The 24,980-nt window shown below is 39.9% G+C and overlaps 1 protein-coding gene across 3 annotated transcripts; it reads left to right on the top strand.

Moving 5' to 3' along the window:
• Positions 1-4,141: 4,141 nt before the first annotated feature.
• IL20RA (interleukin 20 receptor subunit alpha) lies at positions 4,142-24,339 on the top strand. 3 transcript variants are annotated; one of them, XM_027633902.1, is made up of 7 exons: positions 4,142-4,232; positions 16,173-16,288; positions 17,692-17,870; positions 18,544-18,719; positions 19,709-19,853; positions 21,013-21,152; positions 23,165-24,339. In XM_027633902.1, the coding sequence occupies exons 2-7, from the start codon at positions 16,236-16,238 to the stop codon at positions 24,101-24,103; spliced, it is 1,632 nt and encodes a 543-aa protein (XP_027489703.1). In that variant the 5' UTR covers positions 4,142-4,232; positions 16,173-16,235; the 3' UTR covers positions 24,104-24,339. The 3 variants fall into 3 exon arrangements, with proteins under 3 accessions (XP_027489703.1, XP_027489700.1, XP_027489702.1); XM_027633899.1 differs by having other exon boundaries at positions 4,148-4,232; positions 16,173-16,302; XM_027633901.1 differs by having other exon boundaries at positions 4,153-4,232; positions 16,204-16,302.
• Positions 24,340-24,980: the final 641 nt, after the last annotated feature.

Raw genomic sequence — 24,980 nt, 5'->3', positions numbered from 1 at the left:
TTCACATATCAAAGAAGGGAAAAAAAGCTATTTAACTTATTTTTGCCGAAGTATACATTTATTTTCAAAATGTGAGTGACGTTCATAATCAGAAAGGAAGTATCACAAAGGAATGAGTTCTGTTTGTATTTTCCTTTGGATACTTCCTTAGAATTTTTTAAATAACAGCACGGAGGGTAGCAAAACTAGCAGTTCAGCAGTCTTCCCATTAATGTGGACAGTGTCAGAGGCACTTACAGGCAAAGCAACAAGTATCAGCACCTAGCAAGAGACATTTTCCCATCTATCTTCTGCTGAGCTGAATAGCAAGACCATGGCCTCTTGATTGCACCAGCAAAACCTAGTAGTCTGCACCTGAGTTTTAACCTGGCTGGTAGAATACACAATTGGCAGCAGAGAACTGATGAGTAGGAAAAGGATGTTGCAAATACGAAAGGCACAAAACTGTACATTATCAGAACAAAAGCACCCCAATATAACCTGAAATCAATTGGTTAAACCAAAAAAAACTTATTCGTGGCTTGCAAGGTGGTTGGCCTTCAAGATACACAAGACACAGATCTGTTCCTACGCTGAGTACAAAACAGAAATAACACCTTTCTCAGTTCTACATCTGGATTTCAAAACATAAGTCTGATAGTGTCTTCTAGTATTTTCAAGTCCTTTTTCTTTAAGTTCCTCAGAAGAATACTAAGCTGCTACTGTCCTATTGAATTAAAGCAAAGGTAAAAATTTCCTGGAATATTTTCTGAGGAACAGTGTAAGTTTATCTTTTCCATGTATAATTTAAAAATTGTCCAAGGCAGCCTCCCTGCATCTTAAATTACAACCATTTAAATATTTCCATAGAAAGATCCATTTTGCAAGGCTGGATTGGATTGTGGTCACATCTCTGAACTTTCCAGTTCCTTCCTAGTGCTCATGTTGTTCTTTATGAATACATTTGGCCATGTCTGATGTTATCTGCATTGAAATGCATCTTTTATTTACACTCCCAAGTTAAACTATTTACAGAGTAAAGCATAGGCTCTTTTTTTTCTGAGACAGCCTCTTTATTTGTTGGTTGGAGGAAAAGTCTCAGAAGAGTTTTTGTCTTCACTGCTAGCAGGCAAGGTTCAGGGGCGATGCATCATCAACGCAGTGCTCTTGACTGAAGCTCTATTTTGTTCAAACAGTGAGTTTTTTGTTGCTTGTAGACAATAAACATGGTCTGTATTAATATCTGTGCAGTCCATCTACATCACTCCTCACTTGCTAACACACCCAATAACAGTCACCACCCAAGCCTAGTCAACATATTGGCATAAACACAAGACCAGACACTGCATGCCTCACTCAGGCAAATTTCCAATGAAAGCCAACAGCAACTTAGACTGAGAAAGGAGCACAGGATTACAGGTAGTGTTGGAGCCAAAAGCTGTGTGTGCACAGTTCTGTAAAATAAACATCTGTCTTAGAAATATGAGCACTACTGAGAATGAGTTTGCTGAAAAGCACATCTATGACTTAATTTCAACTGCAGCTCTTGTGATCAGGGAATGGGAAAGAAAAGAAAAAGACACTCACAGTCCCAGATTGATGCATTCATTGATGTCCTCACCCTGTCAAGGACAGAATTTCCTCCCTCCTGCTGGACTTCTAGGGTTAAGGATGTCAGGTGAAAAAACACCCCAAGCTGCCAGCAAGTTCATAGGAGAAGCAAACTGCTCCTGAACACCTGTCACACAACATCTTATCAGGAAAGATTAACATCTCTTTCTCACACTTATTTGACAAAGGCAGGAACTTATCCAGACACCATTTCAACACCCTAACAGCTAAAAAGGGGGATAAAATCAACATATCAAGGATTGGATTTTTTCATATTTATGATACATAACCCTAAATGTTCTTCTGACTTTTTCCATTGTATAACTATATTCACTTCTTGAAATTTTCTTTTATAATAAAAGTTATTCAGCCTATTCAGTCTTTCAGACGCTTTGGATAGCAATTGAATTCTACTCTTAACAGCTCTTTTGTACAGTCAATCTAGAATATATCTGCAGAAGTTAAGAGTTATATGCAAATTCTCTGTGATGTAAATCAGAGGGACCCTGCCCAGCTTAAATTAGATTCTTCCATCATTAATTTCTTACATATATCTTTTATTTTAGACAAAAATGGAGCTGGAGAAGAAAAAGATCAAATTACAATGGAAACAAGGCTCCACTGTCATGAGTGTAGAGGTAGTCAGAGGTGATAGCAAACTGTATTGGCAGTGCCAAACTCTGCTAGGAAAATGGTATTCATTTTTTTCTTCAAGAAAAAAAACAGAAAATGGAAAAGGAGACACTGAAATTGAGGGGCTAGTTTCACTCTTTATAATATTCAGAAATTTCAGCCACTTTTGGCAAGGTTTCCAGTCTAGAAGCCAAGCAGTCTTCCTAAGTCAAGTCACTGGGACATTTCCAAGAAAAAGGACAGGGGAATAAAAAAAGTACCAGAAGGCCTCCTCCCCCCGCTTCTGCTTCAAATGCCAACAATGTTTATCCACAAGAGTTCAAGAAGTTTCAGCTGAATGCAGAAACACTTCCATTTAGAGAAAGTAGTGTGATCTTTCATTAAAGTACCTTTTCAGTCCTTGTGAAAAATCTGGACAAAATTTATCGACAGGATAGATGTTGTCCATTTGAGTATCTGAACTCACTCTAAGTCCTCTCATCACTGTATGTATACTTAAGCCTATGAGCAAGCAGGATTACTTGTTATGATCACAGCTTTGAACTTTGAAAAGCTGTACTTTGTCCATGGAGCCAGAATTGAGGCTAAAACCCTCATATTCTCACCACATTCACAGAGTAGCCCTCTGTATCCAGACAAAGGCACCAAGTACTTCATTTCTAAAGCAGTCAGCACAACAGGCAAACAAGCCAAAGTGACAGAGTCAGCTAACTGGGAGAGAAACCTGCATGGAACACATGGAAACAGTGACTGGGGAGAGAGGTCCATCAGGAGCTTCACTCTAGTGTGTGTATATATATACATATATATATATACTTACAATATATATTATTTTATATATTTACCATATGCAGTTCTTAGTTTCTAATTTTCTGCAAATTAGAATTAGATAAATAAGCAAGACATTAACTTTCAGACAGAGTCTCTTATTTTATTAGTCAACCCATGCTGACCATCACTTCAAAATGGATTGATATATAGCAGTCGTATTGATACCTGGCTCTTGCTTGCATGATATTTCATTTATGCAGAAAGACCTAAGGGAAATGACAGGAAAGTATATGGTGATGAAAGGACTGAGAAATCAAAAAGCGGCTGAAGGGTGCCAGGATGGAGGAGGTAAACTTGAAGGGAACAAAAGTGGGAAGACAGCGAATCAGGTCAGTAGGCAAGAAAGGAGCTGGCATGTATCCGTCTGAGGGAAGAAGGGATTGTATCAAATCACCTTCACCTGCTAGAGCCTCCCCAAGTATTCAGTCTGTAGGACCCCACGAGCACAGTGTTCACCTTGTCCTGTTCCCTCACCTCCTTCTGCTCTTGGGTGTTGGTTGCACTGAGCAGCTTCACACAAACACAGCAAGAGCTCTGTTCACAGCAAAAACATGCTATTTCTCACAGCCCAGAAATGCTGAGGTGTGAGCAAACCTCTGCAGACCTCCTATTCCAACCAGGGTCAGGCGGAGCAGGGTGCTCAGCTCTATCACTGATGGATTTTCAGTATTTCCAAGCATGTAGACTCCATAGCCTCTTCCCATGTCCAGTGGGGAAAATCAGATATTTGAACACACTATGTAGCACGTTGGCCTCCAGCTTTCTCTGCAAAAAAAAAGAGGGGTGCAACAACATCCCACCCACGTCTCACGGTGACTTCGAGGGAGAGTTACTCATCGGTGAAAACACCGAGGGGTGCAGCAGAAGTCACCCCGCAGTTTGAGCGTCACGGCGGGAAGACGGGGCCGTGGCAACTCCGCGCGGCACTCGCCCGGCATTGCAGCCCCCGCCCAGCACGGCACCGCCCGCCCAGCTCCTCCTCCCTACCTCTGCTGCCCTGCCCAGCCCTGCTCTGCCCGCCCGCCGGCTCCTTCCACCTGCGTGGCAGCGGCGCAGGGGAGCGGGTGGCGCCCGGTCCGGGAGATGTGACCTGATGGTCCCCGGCCAGCCGTGCCGGGGGGCGGCCTGGCTGCTGCTGGTGCTCCTGCTCCTGCCGCCGGCCCCCGCGGCGTGCACAGGTAGGTGCTGCTTGCACATCCCATTGCCCGCCTGTCGCCGTCACGGCGGGGATGCGCATCCCTCCCTGGGATGGTAGCGGGAACCGCGTCCCCGTGCCGAGCCGTGTTCCCTCAGCCCGCGGCCGGCCGCAGCCAGGGAGGCGGCAGGCTGGAGCAGGTCTGGGGTGCTACTGCCGTCCGTGTTAGGCAATCGTGCCTTTATTTGGTGTTCGTGTTTCTGGCCTCCGGCACTCAACTGGAAGCAAACGACTGGGTATTTCTGTGATGTTGCTTCATCTTTTTCTTCTCTCCATAATTATGCTGGAATTAGGTCTTACAGAGCTCCGTGTTAATTTGCTGTAAATTGATAGCGTGCTGTTGAGATAGTCCGTGCTATATCCATTGAGATAATTCCCCAAATACCTTTGGTGTTTGTATCTTCCGTTCTGCTTGACAGGTGCCATCCCCAGCTAAGCAATCGAGAGCCAGATTAAAAAAAAAAGTCAGGATAGGGGTTTGGCAGAGATATTCAGTTCATGTGTCCCAGTTAACTCTTTTGACAAACTACTCCAGTATGCATCAGTGATATTGGGTGACTTTCAGAGGTACCAATGCTAGCTTCTTTTTAAGCAACTGACCACATAATTCTCATTTTATTTAAGTCCACTGATCATCAGTGCAAGTGTTGTGGAAAATCTGTATAATTGGTATTCAGTTACCCTTAAAAAACCTGTAAAATGTGACTACTACTGGTTTTGATTCCAAAGAAAGTTTAGAAAAATGTCAAGGGGGTTATGCTGGCTTTGTCTAATGGTTGTTCAAGGCAGAAGGGAATCTGTTTGCACATTCCTGAGGTTTTAGCTGGACATAATTTCAGGGTTTTGTTGACAGTCAGCGATACCAGTAAGGAAGGGAGAGCTGTGCCTTTCACTGAAAGTTTAGGGCTTCCATTTTCACCTTTTTCAGCATGAGAGAGTAAATGTTAGATTGATTCATCCTAGCAGTATTTTGCTGATAATGGAAGAATTTACATGAAGTGTAGAACTGTTATAGCAGTGCTTATGTGCTTTCTCCAAAGTGAGGTGATAGGTAGAGGAGTCCCTTTTGGGTACTCTGTTCCAATAGAAGAAGTCTGGATTACCAGCTGGGAGCAGATGCAGTCCTGAAAATACTGTGGTTGCAGTATTGCAATCTGAGCATTTGATCTTGTGCTGGAATAGAAGCAGATTGTGCTGGCACCCAAGTGCTAGCAGAACCTTGTAGACTCAGATTCTTACATTACATGTTACAGGATCTGTGCTCTGCCTGTCCCTTTGGGATCTCTTGTCGAGTTCTTTTCTGAACTCTATAGTAGCAGCATTTCTTTTGATGTGACTTTAAAAACTTCTCACTTCTAATGTTTTCTAATGGCTGTGTGAGTTGCTTGGTCTGCATTGGCACACCTGATTTAATTTACCTGTCATTCATGTTCCACTTTATTGTATTTTTTGGAATAAATAGATCTACATTTTGAGAAACAGCTTCAGGCCTCTTTTTAAACAAATTCCAGTGTGTTTTCTTTCACAGTTACTAGAGCACTGAAATGTACTAAGCATCCCTTTTATCGAGATGTTGTTCTGGGAAATACAGAATAAAAAGTTGAAAGGGGTCATGGCTTAACTTTGCAGTTAAGCCATTAAGCTGAAGTTCAGGGACCACACTGATGTTAAAACCACCCAAAAGGCAGGAAATATTTCAATGCTAATAATCCACTTCCTTCTCATTTAAGACTTGAGAAAGCTTTCTGAGGTCAGCTTACGTGCAGTGCTTTAAAAACTTGAAGTGTCTATGTGGATGTTGCTCCTAAATTGGAGAGGAGAGGTGAGACCGCTGTTTGTAATTCCTTCACCCAAAAAAATGGGACAACTGAAGCAGCTTGCACAGCTTATTTTGATAGAAACAAAGCCTGAACAACCACTTTTATTCCTCCATGAATACATGGTCTTTGAGCACCAGTCATAATCTGTGACTAACTGAAGAGAAATTCTTGGCTCCAAGGTGAGCAGTGGGGAGATGTTTTGATGTTGACACAAGGTCATTTAAGGTACAGTGTGGAACTGAGAAGAGTCTGGTCTGTTGTGTAGACACAGCAAGTAACTATTAAACTATTAAATGTTGTACTGAAGCATCATACTATTTCATATATAAGGCATGCAGTGTGCATGTAATAAATAAGCTAATTGCCCTATAGATGTATTCTGGGATGTCTGTGTGGAGTTAATAGATGGCACTTCAAGTGGTGGTTGTACATTACCCAAATGCAGTAAGACCTCACAGACAGTCATTAAGCTTCAGTACTGAGTGGAAGTTAATAGGAGGGTTGAGCTTCTCATTTTTACATATTTCCTTGCTCTCTGACAGTGTGAAGGAAAGAAGAATAAGCGTAAAATAGAAACAAATAAAAATGGATATTAGCATAAGGAGAACTGCAGTATATGAAGGAGTGTCATGTTCTTATAGTCAAAAGGCTCATCCTTATCTTCTCATCTCCAGCTTCCAATCTCATGCCAGGCTGTTTTGGACAACACTGTGATCTTTGCCCTTTGCCCTTTGCTTATGATTTCCTCAACTTGACAAATTCTTACTGATTGTTAATTAGGAATGGAAATGTTTAGAGGAGGCAGTTCATTCTATAGAGAAACTTCCAACATTGCTGGGATTCGCGATTAAAGTCCAAAACTTAGATGTGCATTGCAGTTCCGTATGCAAACACTCAGGTGTTGTAGCTGATAACTGTACCCTTCTGTGCCTGTTGTTGTCTAGTGGCCTTTAAAGTCTTAATTCCGAGCGAAGCAAGTGGTTAGGATTACTCAGGTCATTTGTGTTTGTGTGGTTCCTGTTTATGTTTGGTTTGACAGTTGTGGCTTGTACAGATTGATTTCTGCTGATTGATTTCTCTCCAAGAAGTAGTGTTGATTATCTACAACTGCAGGATTAAGAGAGAAAAGCCACCCTTTATGAGCCAAACAAGAGCTTCCATATTTTAGAAAGCTTACTTTTATAAGAGCCTGATTTCTGGAAGCTCTAAATAAAAATGAGGTTTTACTAGAGAGCTGTGTTTAAATGACATACAGCTCTGTTTGTGCTTTGTACTTGGTGTGCCAGTAACTTGCAGGTTTCTATCCACAGTTCATCCTATTTTGAAAACAGTACAGTAAAACTAGTAAATCAGAAAAAAAAAAGGAAATAAGTTGTAGGACTGGAGGTATGGGATAGTTTACAATTGAAGAGGTTAAATTAATTATATTTCTTTCTCATGGAAAATGGATGAGTTTTCTTGTTTGTCTGGCTACTGCAAGAGTATTTTAAGCTCAGTGAATGAACAGGAGGAAGACCAAAGTCTCTCCTTACCTTCTTTATATCCCAGCACCTTTAGTTACATCTCACCTGATAGATTAGTTATTTTTCAGCCTTCCATTTCCCACTTCGTCTTCTCTGATGGGAAAAAGGAATGTGTCCAAAGAGAAGAAAAAGAAGAAGAATATTGCTTCAGGTGGTGAAAGAATCTGACATGCTGTTACCAAGACTTATGTATTTGAACTTAATCACACTCCATGCATAAGAGCACATGACTGGGTGTTATAGCTCTTAAGTGAAAGGGGTTAATCTGTTTCCTTCTGCTTTCTTAAAGGCTGGAGGGAGCAGTTGAGCCAGTATTTATTATTGCATCTGGTTTGCAAAGACTTTGCTTCTCATGGCTTTCCTTGTGTTCTCTGGAAATACATCAATATTCTGCTTTTAGATGTAGTAATAGTAGTGTATAGGATGTGGCTCAGAAGCATTGAAACCTGACTGTGCCCTGAGAAGGCTGAAGCATGTGCAATTGCTGACAGGGCTTTTCACCACTGTAAGAAAGTAGCAGACAGGCACAGAAGTAGACCTGTTCAGATTTCCAAGTCTAAATCAATCTAAATTACTTGAAAGTTAGCTTCTCTGCTATCCCAGGCAACAGTCACACTCCTCCTGATCTCGCCAAAGTGTGTTAGCTGCTCCCTTGAACCTCAGTGACAGCTTGCTGGGAGTGTTGGTCTTTCCTCTTAGATCTTCGATGCAGAAGAAGGTGTTTAACTTGCATCTTCTGAGGATTGCCTTTCCCTCAGATATGAAGGCAAGTGCTCATCCTCCATTGACATTACACTCAATCTCCTGTCCAAGGGAAAAATGTGAGTTCAGAATCGTGGATTTCACTAATTGAAATAGTCTTGACACCAAGAAGAGAAAAATCCCTTCTCTAGGCAAGCCATCAGTAGGTCACAGAGCCAGGAGCAACACTGATTAGGCAGTAAATATGATGCTGATAGTTCCAGTTGGACTGTTGTTGCCTAGTAGTTATTAGTCATCACTGAATGATGAAAGCCAAACCTAATTTTTGCTCACTTTATATGTAAAAAAATAGATCTTTGATGTAGGGATGAATTAGAGGTGTATGAGAACTGGGCTGATAACTGTTACAGAGCATCATTTATACAATATTTCAAATAGAGCCATTAACTGTAACCCTTGGATATTTTAAAAAACAAATGTAAGATGTCAGAGGTATTCTAATTAAGGTTTCATTTTCTTGTTTGTTGGGTTGTGGTTGATCTAAGCAGTAACAAATGGGTAATGCTAATTATATTCTAGAGAGAAAAGAAAATTCTCAAAGTTAAATGCTGGACAGTCAGGCTATTTTTAGCATTTTATATAACTTCAAAACATCTGTTCTAAAAACCAGCTATTATGTCATGACTTTATGTCACCACTGGGCTTTTAAAATTAATTAATTTTTGACAGAAAATGTTTTTGCATTCCAAACTTAACAAAACTTCACTCAATTTTAAATTAAATATAAAAAAGCCTAACAATAAAACAAAAACTAAACAAAACCATGAAGCCTAAAACACCTCCAACAGATTACAACTATAAAAGCCTAGAGGTGTTGTGACTAATTTGAGACAAGCACACCTTGAATTTCACTCACCATGTTTCCTTGTTTCAGGCAGTATTGATCACTCAGAATTAATGGAAAACATACCCACAACAACTTCTACCTGCTGCAGTGTGTCAAGGAAAGTGTAGCAGGGCATGGCTAGGTAGTGCGAGCTCTACTCTTGCACTTGCAAACCTTCAACACAGTGGGAAGAAAATTCAGTTTATTTTTTTTCTGTCATACAAGTTACCAAAAAGCAATGGATGTCAGCTGCCATAGCCCTCTTCAGCTGTCTCCTAACAAACCTTCAATGGGCTAGGAACACTTTCTGGAGTTGGGTATTTCTGGACTAGGTCTATAACGTTCTTTGACCAATATTCTCTGCAGAGGTATTTTTATAAGTTAGGAAGTGGTTTGGGTAAATAAAGGCTAGGCTTCATATGGAGGATGAGAGCTTGTCAGGGCAAGCCACACCTTCAGTCCCACTTCTGCATCTCCAATTCTTCAGGCTGTATTTCCACTTGCAGTCTTTAGCCAAATGACCTCCTCAGGTTCACCTATTTCCAATGGCAGTCTGCCTGTTTCTTGAAAAACAATCCCCACATGCCCCAGTCTCATCCTTCTCCCACCCATCCCCACCTCTTCTCTCATGTTTTTTCATCTGCTTCACCACCTGCTTTTCCTGTAGTCTGTCTTTCTTCCCCCTAAACAGGCTGTGATGGGAGTGATGGGCTCCTGTTCTGGGAGGGCAAGTGTGTGCTTTGTGGTTAGCTCTTGAGTAGCATTACGACTCAAACAGGAAATCACCTCCGTGCTCCTCCCCACATTCCCACCAGTGCTGCTCAAGTCAAAAGGTTTCGCTAGCCTGACTTCATACCAGGCAACACCAGAGCTCCAGAAACCCACCTGGAGGAAGGCAGCTGAGCTGTAATGGCTCTACATACCTCTCCTCTTTCTTTTCACCCAGATTACTGAATTCGAGTCAAAAAGAATCAGCACAGAGAAAACCTTTCAAGCTCACTGAATTTTTAAAAAGTTAACTCACTTGTTTATATTGTTGCTAAGATAATAAGTAGTACGTTTGCTAAAACGTATTCCTGGCTTTACCGGGTTTTCCTTCCTCCATGTAACTTACAATTTCCAATTTTGGCTCAGTCTCCCTGTTTACTACTTGGTGTACTCCCCCGCATTCCTTCATGGCCAGTACTGACTTGCTTGAGGCTGGAGATGAACCAGAAAAGACAACCCCAACCCTCAGCTCACAAGTGCCACTGAACATGATGTTAAATGGACACTTGCACTGAGTATGACCATTTTTATTTTAATTTTATGCTTAGGCATGTGTTTGAGGGACTGTTTTTCGCTGAGAACAACATAATCATCAAAACAGATGAGCTGGAGAAAGAAAAGAGCAAAAATGCCTTGAAAAACGAAGAGCAACGTGATAGAAGGAGCAAGCAAAATGTCATAGGAGCTTGGTGGAATTCACACAAAGCTGAAAAGAAAGACTAAAGAAAAGGCAGTGGCTTACAGCATTCACTGCCAGAAGCAGTGTATCCTAGATTGCTCCTAATTTGCCAGATGCTTCGCTGGTGGGTCTAAGATACCAGTGGGAAAAGGTAAATCAGGGATTCAGACAGTTTGAGAGGTTGTCCTCTCTCTGAGATGTGTAAGTGTGGGTTCAATCCATGGGCTTGAAGTGGCTGCAAATGGTGAGGCACAGGGTGTGCCTGCAGCACTGCCCACAAATTTGGTGCCCAGCACTAAGGTGCTTCCATCAGAGGTGCTCCCAAAGGCCACTTTCGTAAAGGAAAATACGACAATAATTGACAACAAAGTCTGCTGTTGTCAGAAAAGCGGTTCCCATTTTGAATTCTGAGACAACTGTAGGGGAGGAGTCCTTGGGTTTTATTGCTGTGACTAGAGGGAAAACCTGTTGCAGTAAGGCTTGTCTTTCTGTTTTAATGCTTTCCACATCACTCATTGTCTTAAATTATATCTTACAGTTGTCTAGAGAGTCCTGTGACCTTCTTTGTTGCTATGTTTTATTGGATAATTTGTTTTTTGGACCTTTATGCTTTGCCACAGTAAAATGCAGCAGATGATCACTGCTTGAATACAGTACAGTCAACAACAGTACTCACACAGAAGGCACTGTGATGCCAATAGGTCATCTTTCAGTGGATCCTCTGCCTTCTCACCACCCCAGAACTTTAGCTAGTGTACAGAAAAAAATATCTGTGCTTTTATGTATTTGTGTATTTTTGTGCTTTGCAGCTGCTGGGTTACCTGATTCCAGTGCAAAGCTAAGGAATCTGTTTAGAGCAAGAGGACATGGGTAGTTGGCAGCTGTATTTGTTCTGCAGCACTGACATTAAACGCAGCTGTTTGTCACTGAGACAGGCAGCAGGGCCTCCTAGCAGGTAAAAAGCAGATGCACTGAATGGATAATGGTTGTAACATGGAAATTGTGTACGTTTATACTTGTGTTTGTATAAATCACAGAATCGCAGAATCTGCCAAGTTGAAAGGGACCCAGAAGGATCATAGAGTATACATGTGTATAGATAGATAGATACAACTGTAACCAAGACTGAGCTTTGAAGAGTACTGACTTGAGCAAGGCATGTACCTGGCAGGGGGCTCTATATGATTAAAGCCGACGAGGTTTTGAAACCCAGCAGACGCTTTCATAAAGAGAAGATGAAGCACCTGCCATACAGTCTTTTAGTCATGTGAATAGTCTCACTGACGTCAATGGGGTTTTTCACTCACATGTAAAGGTGTTTTCAGGCTAAGTCATGTCTGTTTTGGAGAGTCTTGCAACAGCTTATTCTAAGATCAGGAGTTGCCTGTTAGAAGTTTACTTTATTTCCAGTGCAGGTGTCAGTCAAGAAGACGTAAGGAATGATATTACTCAAGGTTTGATTTACAGCCTTTCCAAAGAGAGTAATAAGGGTTCCAGTTTTTACCATGCAATAAATAAATAAAGTGACCTTGTTATATTGGAAAGTGATGACAGCCATTGCAGGCTACTGATGAGGAGACTAAACCTAGCAAAGCAACATGTATGACTGATTTCTGCTCTTAGACCAGTACGAACTGAAAATACTCTATGTTATACCCATGCCATTAATCCCATTTCATTGAAATAAAATCAGAATGTAACTGGACAAATTGTTTTTAAAGACAAGATGCTGAAATAAGTATGTTCAAAGACAAGATACTGAAATAAGCAGCTGATGCACATACTTGAGTCCCTTCCTGACTGATAACCATGGAGCATACAAGCTCTATGTGTGATCTATTTTCTATGCACGTCCCCTGATATTATTGATCATCAAATAGTCATGATGGAGTTTATTCTTAACTCTTCCTGGAGAAATAGGGAGCATGGTAGTTTTATTCTTGTTTTACGTATTCAGAATTGAGGTATAACCAACTTGCGTGATTTGTTGTAGGGGCAAACAGAAACCTTTAGTGAAGGGATGAGAAATAGAAACCAAATCTCTGCTTTTGCAGCTCATGGAAAGTTAACGGTCTCCATCCCTCTACCTTCCAAATCACTTTGAGCTGGGGGTAGGTGGGAGCACACCAGCAGTGTTGTAATGCTTTAGATCTTGTAAAGATAGAGTCTGTGGCTTCTGTGTACTGAGACTGGCTCCTCTGCTGCAGTCAGTGCTTCTGTTTTGAAACTTCATTTACCACAGCAGAAACCACACTGGGAGGAGAGAAATTAAAAAAAAAAAAGAGTCAAAGAACTACCTTTACATGTTACTTGTTTAAAAATATTTTAATGTAACAGACAAATGCATGACTCCTGCTACTTTAAAATACACTGGAAGAATATTAATGTTTTTATGTAAAGGTGGACAAATGTGGAACAGTACAGGTGAACAAAAAGCCTTCAGTAAACCAATTGAAGTAATTTCCCTTGTCCGTGATGAGCTGGCTGCCTCCAGCCAGTTCAGTTTGGTGACTATTGACTAGCCTGATAAGTAGTACACATTTAAAAAATTTTAAAGAAAAATGTGTGAAAAGTGAGCTGTTAGGGATGCTTTTAGCTGTCTTATACTTGATTCAGCAGTACCCCTGCCAAATTTAGTAGTACACTGAACAAAGCCAGATTTATCAGATGTATGTAGAAGGCCTATCAAAATGGGACTGGTGGTGACCTTAAGTCTGTCCCACTACTTCTAGGCAGAATCAGCTAAATTACTGCCACTTCTAACAGATGTTTTTCTAATCTGTCCTTTGAAACATCCAGCAGCCCTCCCATCCTCATGTGTTGCTCCTGTTCCCACAAGGGGTAATTCCCAGTGCCCACTTTCTTGTTGAAACTGAACTCTGTTCCTTTTCCTCCTTGTTTGTGATGGACAAGGAAAGTAGATTATCCTTTTCAAGTAAAGAATTGGAGAGTGCCCTGTCACTGTTCCCTGGACCAGATGCATCCCTCCTAAGTTTAATTGCCAAGGAAGCAGAGCCAAAGGCTAATTGGCATAACCACCTCCTCCACTGGAGGGAAACAGATGCACCCAGTCTGGTCCATCCTGACTAGAGAGATGAACTACCCTATGGAAGAACTTATCTTCCTCTGTGTTTTATGGTCACTGCAAACTAGATGCCTTGCTCAGAACCCAAGTTACCAGAGACAAATCCCCTTCTCATCTGCTCCTGTTTAAAATTGTTTTAATCTTTTCTCCAGAGGTTTTTGGAGTGTGCAATATATATCCAGTATTATTCTCCAGTCTCTGTTTTATTATTTAATATCTCCTTGTTGGGCTTTTTAGTTTTTCCTCATTGTTTTTATAATAAGGAACCTTTTATGACTTTGATTCCCATCAATCTAAGAAAATACCTATGTTGTATTTCCTTCTACTTGGGAACTTTAGCAGCAGGACTGTGTGACTTCTGTGTGAGATTTTTTAGGGTTTTTTTAAATCTCTTATTCACAGTTACTGATTATGCAATTGGATTTCCTGTAGTGTCACACACTATGGTGCTGCGATGTGGTACAAAGAATGAAACTTGATGCATGAATGATTTTTCATAGTCCATGTAATGCTAGTTTTGGTTTGTTCTTCTTGGTAACATGCATATGAGTATTTTGGGAGCTTCTCTGTTTTACTGAAGAGATTTTACGAGTTTTAGGCTGTTTTTCTGGCTCTCCTGAAGAGCTTCATTTTTACATTAGTATCTGCTTAAAGCAGTTGCAGAGGACATTTATTTTGGGGGAAATCAAAACCTTTTATTTTCTAGGTTCTCTATCTCCCACTTGGAATTAAGTGTTACAGTAAGGCAAATTCCAGGAGGTCTCTTTCTGCTGCATTTACATCCCTGAGTGTTCTGAAACTTTTTTTATTGTGTTATAACTGAGTCCATAGTTTGAGCTCTTACAAGCTGACAGTCATAGGACATTTCTGTGTCCAAGTGCCAAGGAAATAGGACTTTCTGCATACTTTTTATAAATAAATAAGCTTGCCCTAAGGACTGTACCTGACAAAACTTCTTCTGACTAGAGAAAATGAAAGCCACTGAACACTACAGAAGTGCTAGAGATAAAAGAGAGTAACATTAGAAATACCATACATAAACAGTTTTGTGATCTGAAAATATTGATGCAGGCATATACCTGCAAGGTGTACAACAAGGAGGTTGTTTTGAACATTAACATACAGCTAGAGGCTTGGAAAACCCGGAGTCTGCACTGAGACAGTGTAAAGTAATTGGTCTCTACAAAACTGCAAGGTGATTGTTTTAATAAACCTATTGAAGAGAAAAGCTTTTACTTTTGGCTTAAAGACAGCTATTTCTGCAAGTTAATCAGGCAAATGGTGCTGACTCTTGCTTACAAAAGCAAATATATGTTACGTATACAGGAGGATGAACACTATTACTCTAGTAATAGTGAAATATACTACAAGAAAGCCTTAAGGTCTGCTTACAGAAGTAAGAGGTCAAGGACTATTCATTCAGACAGGTCCCTACAGTTTGTTGATATATTTTATTTCCCTCTTTCTTTTCCTCTTTTTGTTATCTTAAGAACTAGAATTACATCCCTGGAGGAAGAGCTTAAAGGATTTTGAAAAATCCTGAAGAACTACAGAGTCACTTTTTCTCTTTGCTGTGCTCTTATGGCTACTTGCAATGGCAAGCTCCTTGCCAGCAGTGCCAGCTTCAGAGCTGCTCCCGTGGGCACTTGGCAGGATGTGCTGGGGCTTGAGGCACAACTTTGAACTTGGGATTCTTCCCATGGGCCCACAGGCTCCGTTTTGCAAACTATTTAGCAATATGAGCATCTCCATTACATTTATTAGATTAGGAGTGGGAATTAGAAAGATATGAAACTGAGTTCTTAAGAGACTCAGACTTGCTTGTTTATTAATTTCAAAAACTGGTGCAATGAACAGCAATTTAGATGAGTGACCTAAAGTAGATGTTTGGTTTTGACTTTCTGGAGAATCAACAGGGATGGTCGAATGACCCTGGGGCTATTGTGATAATCCAGTCCAATTCTCTAGTGCAAAGTCATACATCAGTTTGTAAAGCTGTATTTGCAGTAGACTGCATGTGTCTTTTTTAAAAATACCTGGTTTGACTTTTAAAAATCCACTCAGCTACAAGAAGATTCTAATGAAGTATTAAGGATATTTTTACAATTTTCACTGTTAAAGTGTTCTGATATTCAAATGCATTTGCAATTTTGAAAATGTTCATCTCTTCTAGGCCAAACTTTTCTAGCTTTAGCTTTCAGTCCATGTATATTTCTATGTCAGGGCCTGTTATAAATGGGAAAGACGTTTTTGCTAGAGAAAAAATACACTTGTACAGATGGAATTTGGGACTGCACTAGGTAGGGACACTTCTAAAAAAATCAATTTTCCATAGCCAACAACCTTGCACTCTGAATGTTAAGAAACGTAGAAATTTATGGTTTATTTAGAAATAACCTGAAAGCATATGTATTTGCAGATTCTTAGTGCATGTTGTTCCTTTCTCGTTTTACTTCTCAGGAGAGTTGTATTGTTCTTTGCTCAACCCTAGGAATGTCCGGTTTGAATCTATAAATATGAAGAATGTCCTTCACTGGTCAGCACCAGAAGGCACAGGCAATGGAGTACTCTACAAGGTGAAGTATTCAGTGTAAGTTGGCTTCTTTATTTTATCTCCCACTGACTTTTATTTTAGCATTTTAAATAATAAATTTTAACACATTATGCAAGATAGGGCTGATATAAAGCAAAGAAAGGAGAACTAAAGTGTGGGCTAGACTTAAGCAATGTGGTTTTTATTTTTTCCTTCTGCAACTGTTTACTTCACATCCAATTAAAAAATGTGTAAGGAGACCTTCTTCCTATGAAATAAGTGTAGGATGCAACATTCTAATACTACAGAAGCTTTCAGAGGCATTCCTGAAAAAATGAGACAGAGGAATGAAGAAGGACTGTGCTGTGGATTGGTTTCTGCCCACATGAGTCTTCTGTACACATTTAAATGGAAATGAACTACAACCTCTTTTGCTCAGATCTTGCCCTCTGTGCTAACAGGAGTGACACAGTCCACTGCCTAGAAAGGGGGAGAGTGCTCAGTAATTACGGAATGAATGATAATTGTGTAGGAAGTAAAGTGTTCAGAGAGCACTGGCTACACTGACTCTGCAGGGCCAGCTGGTCCATGAAAGAGTCTGTAACCATAGGTATGGCCATCTTTCACGCTGAATACAAAAACATGCATATGTTTGTACTCACCTAGGAGAGGTGTGAGAGGTGGAAAATGATGGTGAGTGATCCTGTCCTCCAGTCATGCAGAAGCTGCCACATGCCCTTACTAATTAGCAGTCTAAAGGGAATTCTTAATAATGTAAATTTGAGGAGCAGGAGCTTCTGAGCAAATCCAAACAGGAATTTTCCAAGGAAGTCTTGATTTGTTCTGCTAGTGTATAAGAGTTGTTCAGTACCGAGGCATTGTTGGTAGCAGATTTATGCTACTTTTTCAACTAGAAGGATTTTGAAGTTCATTGTATTGCAATGGAGTCTTTCTTTTAAATTAGAAAAAGAAGCCACAGCCAGGAATGAGTAGTCTCCTCTCACTCATCTTGGAAACCTGAGCATCATCTGTGTCCATACACGAGGATGAGTGACTGACCATTCTGAGAGAACTCATTGTCTCTAGTTATCCTGATTTTGTTATTGTGTGTTTAAAGTTTAAACTAGAGCAGTAGTGATTGAAGTTGAGAGATCTCTGATCTGCACAAGCAAAACTTGACTTAGATTGGTATCAGTAACATCCCAGTTAGTTCTAGCTGGCCTCTTCTGGATAGGGCCTACCCTTCACTTATTTTTCATTAAGAACTTGCAGAAGTCTTGTGCTTCATCTCTGCTAAAGTTGGGAATTCCTTAAAGTTGCAAATTTCTGCTAAACAAGCAAGCTGTTTTATCAACTGTAATACAGCACAGAAAATTATGTTATCAGATGACTAAAATAATGGCAATAGCTTTTGTACAGCTCCTTTCTCTTTCTTTTTCAATATAGGTACGGTGTTGGCAAATGGATTAGAAAGCCAGAATGCAGGAATATAAACAGAACATGGTGTGACCTCTCCAGTGAGACCTCTGACTACGAAGAACAATACTACGCAAGTGTTAGAGCCTTCCTAAATGGAATGTTCTCTGACTGGGTGGAGACCACACGATTCAACCCTCTTACAGACAGTAAGGAAAGCTGAGCACACAGCCAGATGTTTAATGGCCTTGTTTAATACTGTGTGCTCAGATTACATGTGCCTTTATAGCATATGATATTTTAATTTTAACATGAAGTTACTGTTTTTGCAGTTGTTTCCAATTCATGCTTTTGGCAGATGTAATTGAAGTAATCAAATTGGAATTTGAGTATATGTGTTATATATATATATATATATATATATGTATAGTCTTACATATAGTCTGTCATGCTATGGCAAAACCTTTCTCAAGGCACATAAAAGCCTTGGCACCTCCAGAGTATGGAGAACGCTGATTTTGAAAAGGCTTTATTAAGCCAAGCAGTAATTGTACTCTAGAGCCCAATATTTCTTATCTGTGCCAAATAATCTGAGAACATGATGGTAATTTAGCTTGTTTTAGCAAATTGAGTTTCAAGGTTATTTATCCTGTGAAGTCCCAGGAATTCCTAGGCAAAATTCCAAGTCAGTGTTCACCTTCTCCCTTAAAGATCCTCTCCTCAGATCAAATAATTTTCTACTGATACAAATAAATTGTTCAAAGTCCTACTTAGACTCCCTCAAACATGGCAAAAAATTAATATTATCACCTTTGAAAAATTGCTCAAGTCAGCATGCCTCTGCTGAATTTAACTGCTTTTTGTACATGTTTATTTTTCCAGCTAAAATTGATCCACCCATGGTAAGTGTATCTTCTACTGACAAATCTATTTCAATCATTCTGACTGCTCCTGAGAAGTGGAAAAGAAGTCCTGAGGAAGAACCCATATCTCTGCTTCAAGTGTATCCTGGCCTGCAATACAACGTGTCTGTCCTTAAAAAAAAAACAAAGAAGCGGGTAAGCTTTGACAGGGCTGTAGAACTGCTCATATTAAATCTATGCTTTGTGCTTCTTGAAATGCACTATGTCTGTAACAGCGAGGATTGAAATAAGATTCATAGCCTTATAGGAATTATAAGATTGTAAAACACTCCACAGCCACTCAGTCTACCAGCAGTACTCAAAATACATCATGAAAAAGCACGTCCTCTATTACCTCATGTGAAAACTTCATTTGCTTATGGAGGTTTACATTTCATTAGCAAGTAATAGTTCCCAGCATAAACCAGTAGATGATCAGCTTTGATTCAGTGATCAGTACAAAAACATGCATTTGTTCCCATCCTTCAGGCAAAATATCTGTATGACAAATCTCTGAATTTCCTGAAAAGACGGAAATTTTACACCAAAAAGGTCACCTTCTGTCAAGACAGATATTAAAATACCAAGATTAGCAGCTAGAGGTAGACAAAAGTGATTTAGTGTTTTGGTTAGTTGTGTTGGGATTTTTTTGTTTGTTTTTTTTTTTTTTCATAAAGATGCAGGACATATAGCATTTCCTTTACTTTGGACTTCAAAGTCTACGTAAGATCTGTTATGTTAAGGCTTCTATCTTTACCAGAACATTCCAGTTGGAAGGATTTTGTGGAACTGTACCACATGCTTTTCATTGGCTTATGCATCAGGACAAGGCTGGAGTGATGCTTTAGCTCTGTTGCAACATCAGCATGAGAACATGGGCTAGTAGTGGCACATAGTCCTGCTTCATATGAAGCATGAAATTTTTCAGTAGTGACAGAAGAATGTTTGATTGGAAGAGAAAATATTCAGAGAGGATGTGACCTACTAAGTAACTTGAATGTTGATTGCATTTGGAAAAAAAGGATGCAGTTGGCAGCTCTTACAGTATCATTATTCTTTCCAGAAAATGTATGTGCTTGTTACTGTTCTGTAGCTGAAGAATTAAAAGTGTGTAGGGGGCAATATCTATTTTTAATGTCTTCCAGTGGTTCTTCTCCATCAGAAACCACACCCTGGTTGTGCCCTGGTTAGAACCTGAAACAGCTTATTGTGTCAGTGCACAGATACATGTCACCACACCGCTTTTGGACAGTGGCTTTTCCAAAGAATATTGCATTGCTACCTTGAAAGGTATGTTCAAGCTAGTAAATTACAAAAAGAAGAGGTGAGTTAGAAAAAATCATGGTGATTGAATTTGTGAGTTTTTTATGTATCCATTCTGAGAGTGAGAATTAGCATGGTTTCTCCCTTCTCTGTGGATTTGTAACAATGAAAAAATCTTTGCCTTTAAAAAAAACATAGCTGGGAACTACTGACAGGAAGGTACATGAGTAATTCTGAAGAAGAGCATCTGCATTTTTTGAGTTGTCTTAGTGCGTGGAGAATGTTTTTTTTTTCTCCTCGAATGAGGTTTGGCCACCACCTGCGTCTCCTAGAACGCTTCCATCAACGCTGCCTCTGAACAATCCTAAGCATCCACTGGTCAGATTATGTGACCAATACCTCTGTTCTAGAACAAGCAGCAGTCACAAGTATTGAGGCCATGTTGCTGAGAACACAACTGTGCTGGGCAGGACACGTCTCCAGGATGAAGGAGCATCACCTCCCTAAGATCCTTCTTTATCGCGAACTTGCCACCAGCTGCCACAAGAGAGGAGCCCCAAAGAAAAGATACAAGGACTCCCTGAAACAACATCTCAGCCTTGGCCATATTGATCAACATAACTGGTCTACTCTGGCCTCCAATCGGGAGGCCTGGAGACACATCATCTATAAGGCTGCTGATGCTTTTGAGAACGCACACAGGATCACTCTCGAGGAGAAAAGACAACGCAGAAAGAATCGTGTCCTGCAGAATATACCACCCAAGGAGTCTTTCTGCTGTGCCTTTTGCAACCGGACATGTCTATCTCGTATTGACCTCATAAGCCACCAGCATGCCTGTAACAAACATGGATAGAGCCTTCCTAAATCTTTGTTCCCGAAGCCTAGCCATGATGATGATGAGGTTTGGGAGTGGCAGAGTTGGGTCAGTCTGAAGTTAGCAACAGGAGAACCTAAGGGAGGGATTGTTTCTTCATTTTAGAATTTCATTTATGATTTAGACAATACTAAAAATTGTCTGTAGCTTAAATGTTATTTATTTATTTATTTATTTATTTCCTACAAGTTCCTTGTTTATCTAGCACATTTGCATTCTGTATCCAAAAAGCAATGCGGTGAATGCATACACTATCTGAATGGATTAAAAAGTTGTTTGTTACAATGAAAACTTTTGTTTTGTTAACAGATAAAACAGAAGATGAGACTATAAGAATCGCATTTGGATATGTTCTCCCTAGCATGCTGGCTGTCCTTTTTATTTCAATGACATGCTATTGTGTGCACAAGTATATTCATGTCCACAAACAAAAACATCCAACAAATCTGGTAAGCGTTTTCTGTTGCAGGAGGTCACTACCAACCTTGGCAGTCACAGCAGAGCTGTGCATTTTCCGGGGTTTTCAAGCAGGTTTGGAGGAAACCACATCTAGCTCCAAATAAAAGCTCTAGTTGCCACTGAGATCAAGAAAAGAAAACTACATTGAGGGTTATTAAATGCAAGAAAAAGAGAGTAATTACTCAAGTTAGCAACTGTGTCTAAAAAGATGACCACATCTGAAAAGATGACTGGAGGTAAGAAGGATCAGAACAGAGCTGTTGGTTTGGGAAGAGTTTGGAACCTTAAGGTCTGAGGTGCACTGAGGCAAGCTCTGTTAGGAAGTCAGAACTCAGTTAATGTATCTAAGATGAAGCACTGTAGAAAGTCAGTTGGAAAATGTTATTAATTTGTTGAATTCAGAAACAGGAAGGGAAGACCATTAAGCAGTACAGAAACCTCATGATGTTCCCTTGGACTATTGCTGGGTAATACCAGATTTTACCACTTTATTCTGTTCGTGAAGGACTAAACACGTGTACCACACAGATAATTTAATCTGGATTTCCAGAATATTTTCAAATACTGTACTATTTCCTGACACCCAAAAATGTATGAACAAACACATTCTGTTATTTAGACAGCCCAGAAACACTTTTTACAAAAACTGTTTGCAAATTTCTAGTGCTGCAGAGTTTGTTCATTTTTAGAAAGAACACATAAAGTCTATGAAATGTTATTGGTTTCCAACTCATGAGCTGAGCAGAGCTTTCTCACGGCTGTCTTTAAACAAATTGCTCAACCATAAACATGCAATTACAGTATGAATTGGATTAACACTTCAATGTTAATCCAATCTGCATGACACCGTGGGATGGGAGATACAAGGGAGTTGGTTTCAACACGCTGACTTTTCTGAAGGAATTTAGAACAGCACAGTGGGTTCAGAATGGCTTTGAAGGAGTAGAGCGGCTATTGCTGCAGCGTGTTCAGATGTGCACAGAGACACCTCCTGCACTAGACAAGGCACCAGCTTCATTACAAAACTGTGGAAGTACAGAGTGATTTGGGTTGGTAGAGGCCTTCAAAGACACCTGGTTCAACTACCCTACCTCCACCTCTAGATTCAGTTAAAATAAAAAATGAATATAAACCTGGTATTTTAATGATGCTTTCCATCTTTCCCAAGCTACAGACTATTTCACGTGAGCATCCTGTGTAGTCAGGTGGAGGTGCAATAAGCAGTTTGTTTTGGCCCAGCACTTCTGACCTACAGAACCTTTCAGACTACCTGGTACTTCGATTAGTGGTCTTAGTCCTCTTTTCAAGCTTGAAAGCATTCAAATGCAGCTTCTGGTCGTTTTTCCTATTGCACTTCACTTTAGTGACTGCCCACACGCTAATTTATTCCTGTTAGAAATATAAGTAATTTCAGAAAGATTCCTGTTTAGGAAAAGTAGATGATTTCTCACAGAGTCACAAAAGCAGCCTGTGGCAGATTGCACAACGTAGGCTCCATACACAGCACTTCAGCCTGATGTATAGCTTCCTTTCTGAAAGGAAACCTGGTATTATTCTATTCTCTGTAAGCTATACCTTAACATGCTACCTGACTCCGCTTGTGGAAACTGGTTTTGGCTGCATTTTCTCTGCACTTGTTAAAAAGAGTAACCTTTGATCCAAGGACAACCCTCATGTTTTCTCTAAAGTCGCTTGAGTTTATGTTGGTGGAAACAAAAACAGTATTTGACAGAATTGTTCTAACCATTATTTTGACATGGGAAAGATGAGAAAAGGGATATTAGAACTGGTCATAATATAATTTTACTTTGGATAGAATAAAAAAAGGGGAGCATATTGACACTCATGAATATTTATATAATGAACCTTTTTCTTCTCTAAATTGGAATAACCTCCTAATAAAGTCTAACCTAGCCTTATATTTTAAAAATATCTGATGGTATAAGAATAAGCAAGATGGTATTTTTGTTATACTTCACTCAAAATATTTCTTACTTTCCAGGTATGGCAGTACACTGACAAATGCAATGAAAAGGTTTTCATACCAAGTGAAAAAATGGTGCTTAATCTTATCAGCGTTACTGGGGATGACTGTAAGGAATCCAATCATCTATCGGAAAGGAAAAGTGCCCACTACTACACTGTTTACACTGTCAGTGAAGGGAAGGATTTGCCTTCTAAGGAAGTTGTTAAAGAAGTACTGGAAACAAAACACTTGCTTGAGATTTCACACGAGATTTCACACAAAGAGATTTCACACGAAGAAGATATTCTAGTGGAAAGGGACCAAACTAGAGACTGGACATCCTATGGCCAGTCTGGGACACAGAATACTTTGAGAAAGAAAAATGCAGGGGCTGTAGAGTATGAACATGATGTAAGGACTGAAGACTTTAGACCTGGTCAGAAAATAGAAGAGAAGTTTTCTGCCCCCAGGGGACAGATCTGTGAGCTACAGATCACTTTGAGGGACTTGGTTGATATGGAAATAGGACAGCCATATTCCCCCCAACTAGAGGTGAGGGCAGCAGACCTTTGTCTGGGACAGAAAACAGAGGAACTTAATTTGAAGATGGTTGATGTAGCAGATGAATTGACATGTGAGACCCATATGAGCTTTGTGGACCTGGATACTGAAAAATCTGGGCAGACATCCTATCGTCAGCTGGAAAAAATCACACAGGGCCTCACAGATAAAGAAGGTGAACAGACCATAGTAGTTGATTGGGATCCTGACAATGGAAGACTGTATATTCCTACTTTGTCCAGTGTTGAAAATCAGGTGTGTGAAGAAGTATTCAAGTATGATGATCCAAACAAAGAGGAAATTTTGTTCAGACTGTATAAGAAAGAGGTATCTAGTGAATCATCAAAGGACCAAGGAATGTATCTCCTGCAGTTCAAGGAACAGTGGGGACTTCATGTAGAAATGGAAGACTGAAAAGTAACTTTCTTAAATATTCAAAAATGCAAAATCCTGTTTACTTTGCTAAAGAGAGTGATGGACTCAGGGGAGTAGACACATCTAAATGTATTGAAGTTTTTGGAACCATCACAGTTGAATATTTATTCATTATCTGTTATTGATAACAGTTTCCAGATGTGATATAAATTATTTGACTTTCATCCTAAACCTCTTGTGTAAAATATGATTGTTATGAGATTATATTATTTTTTAAAAATAAAATAATAAAAGAAATAATAAAATAAATTTAAATATAAATATTAAAAATAAATATTTTTACAGATTATGTTTTCACATCATAATTCCTGCCAAAAAAAATTATCAACGTTTGAAAACAGTTATTTTTAGCAAATAAAAAGCAACAATATGACATTTTTCTGCACTAATTCGTGTATCTTGACACAATGCAGTCATTTCTAGATATCATACCTGCTACTTGTAGTGGTTTGAGCTGACCTTTGTGCAAGTTAAGGGTATTCCAGTATACATTTTGTTTCTGTTTTACAAATATTCTTCTACTTAACAAAGTTCTTACTTGTTTCTCTTGAAAGACTTGTCTGGGGTGCGGGGTCCTTTCCATACTTTGCTGTGCTGATAAGCAGTCAGAAATGATCCTTTTAGCAGGTGTGCCTACAGGCTCAACAGGCATAAGGGACAGAAGAGAGCAAGCAGTAATTGTGTTTTGAACTGGGACAAAATGCAGTACAAAGCAATTCCGTGAAACGCTTATACTCTTACTGCACGAACCGTGTCTCACACAGCCTTGGACACGTGCAGCAGAGCATCTGTGTGAATCGGGTCCTGCTGGTGCCTGTTTTGCTCCAATGGCTTGAGTGGCAGCACGGCAGCACTA

This window comes from Corapipo altera, unplaced genomic scaffold (assembly GCF_003945725.1).
Source record: "Corapipo altera isolate COAL_440 unplaced genomic scaffold, ASM394572v1 2b, whole genome shotgun sequence".
In the NCBI taxonomy this organism is placed as follows: domain Eukaryota; kingdom Metazoa; phylum Chordata; class Aves; order Passeriformes; family Pipridae; genus Corapipo; species Corapipo altera.
The sequence above is the reverse complement of the archived record's forward strand: the minus strand, read 5'-3'. Positions and strand labels throughout refer to the sequence as shown.

Coding starts and splice junctions, on each gene's coding strand:
- IL20RA (XM_027633899.1), top strand. CDS start 4,148: ATGGTCCCCGGCCAGCCGTGCCGGGGGGCGGCCTGGCTGCTGCTGGTG. Junction 18,720..19,708: donor AAAAAAAAACAAAGAAGCGG/GTAAGCTTTGAC, acceptor AATGTCTTCCAG/TGGTTCTTCTCCATCAGAAA. Junction 21,153..23,164: donor AAAAACATCCAACAAATCTG/GTAAGCGTTTTC, acceptor CTTACTTTCCAG/GTATGGCAGTACACTGACAA.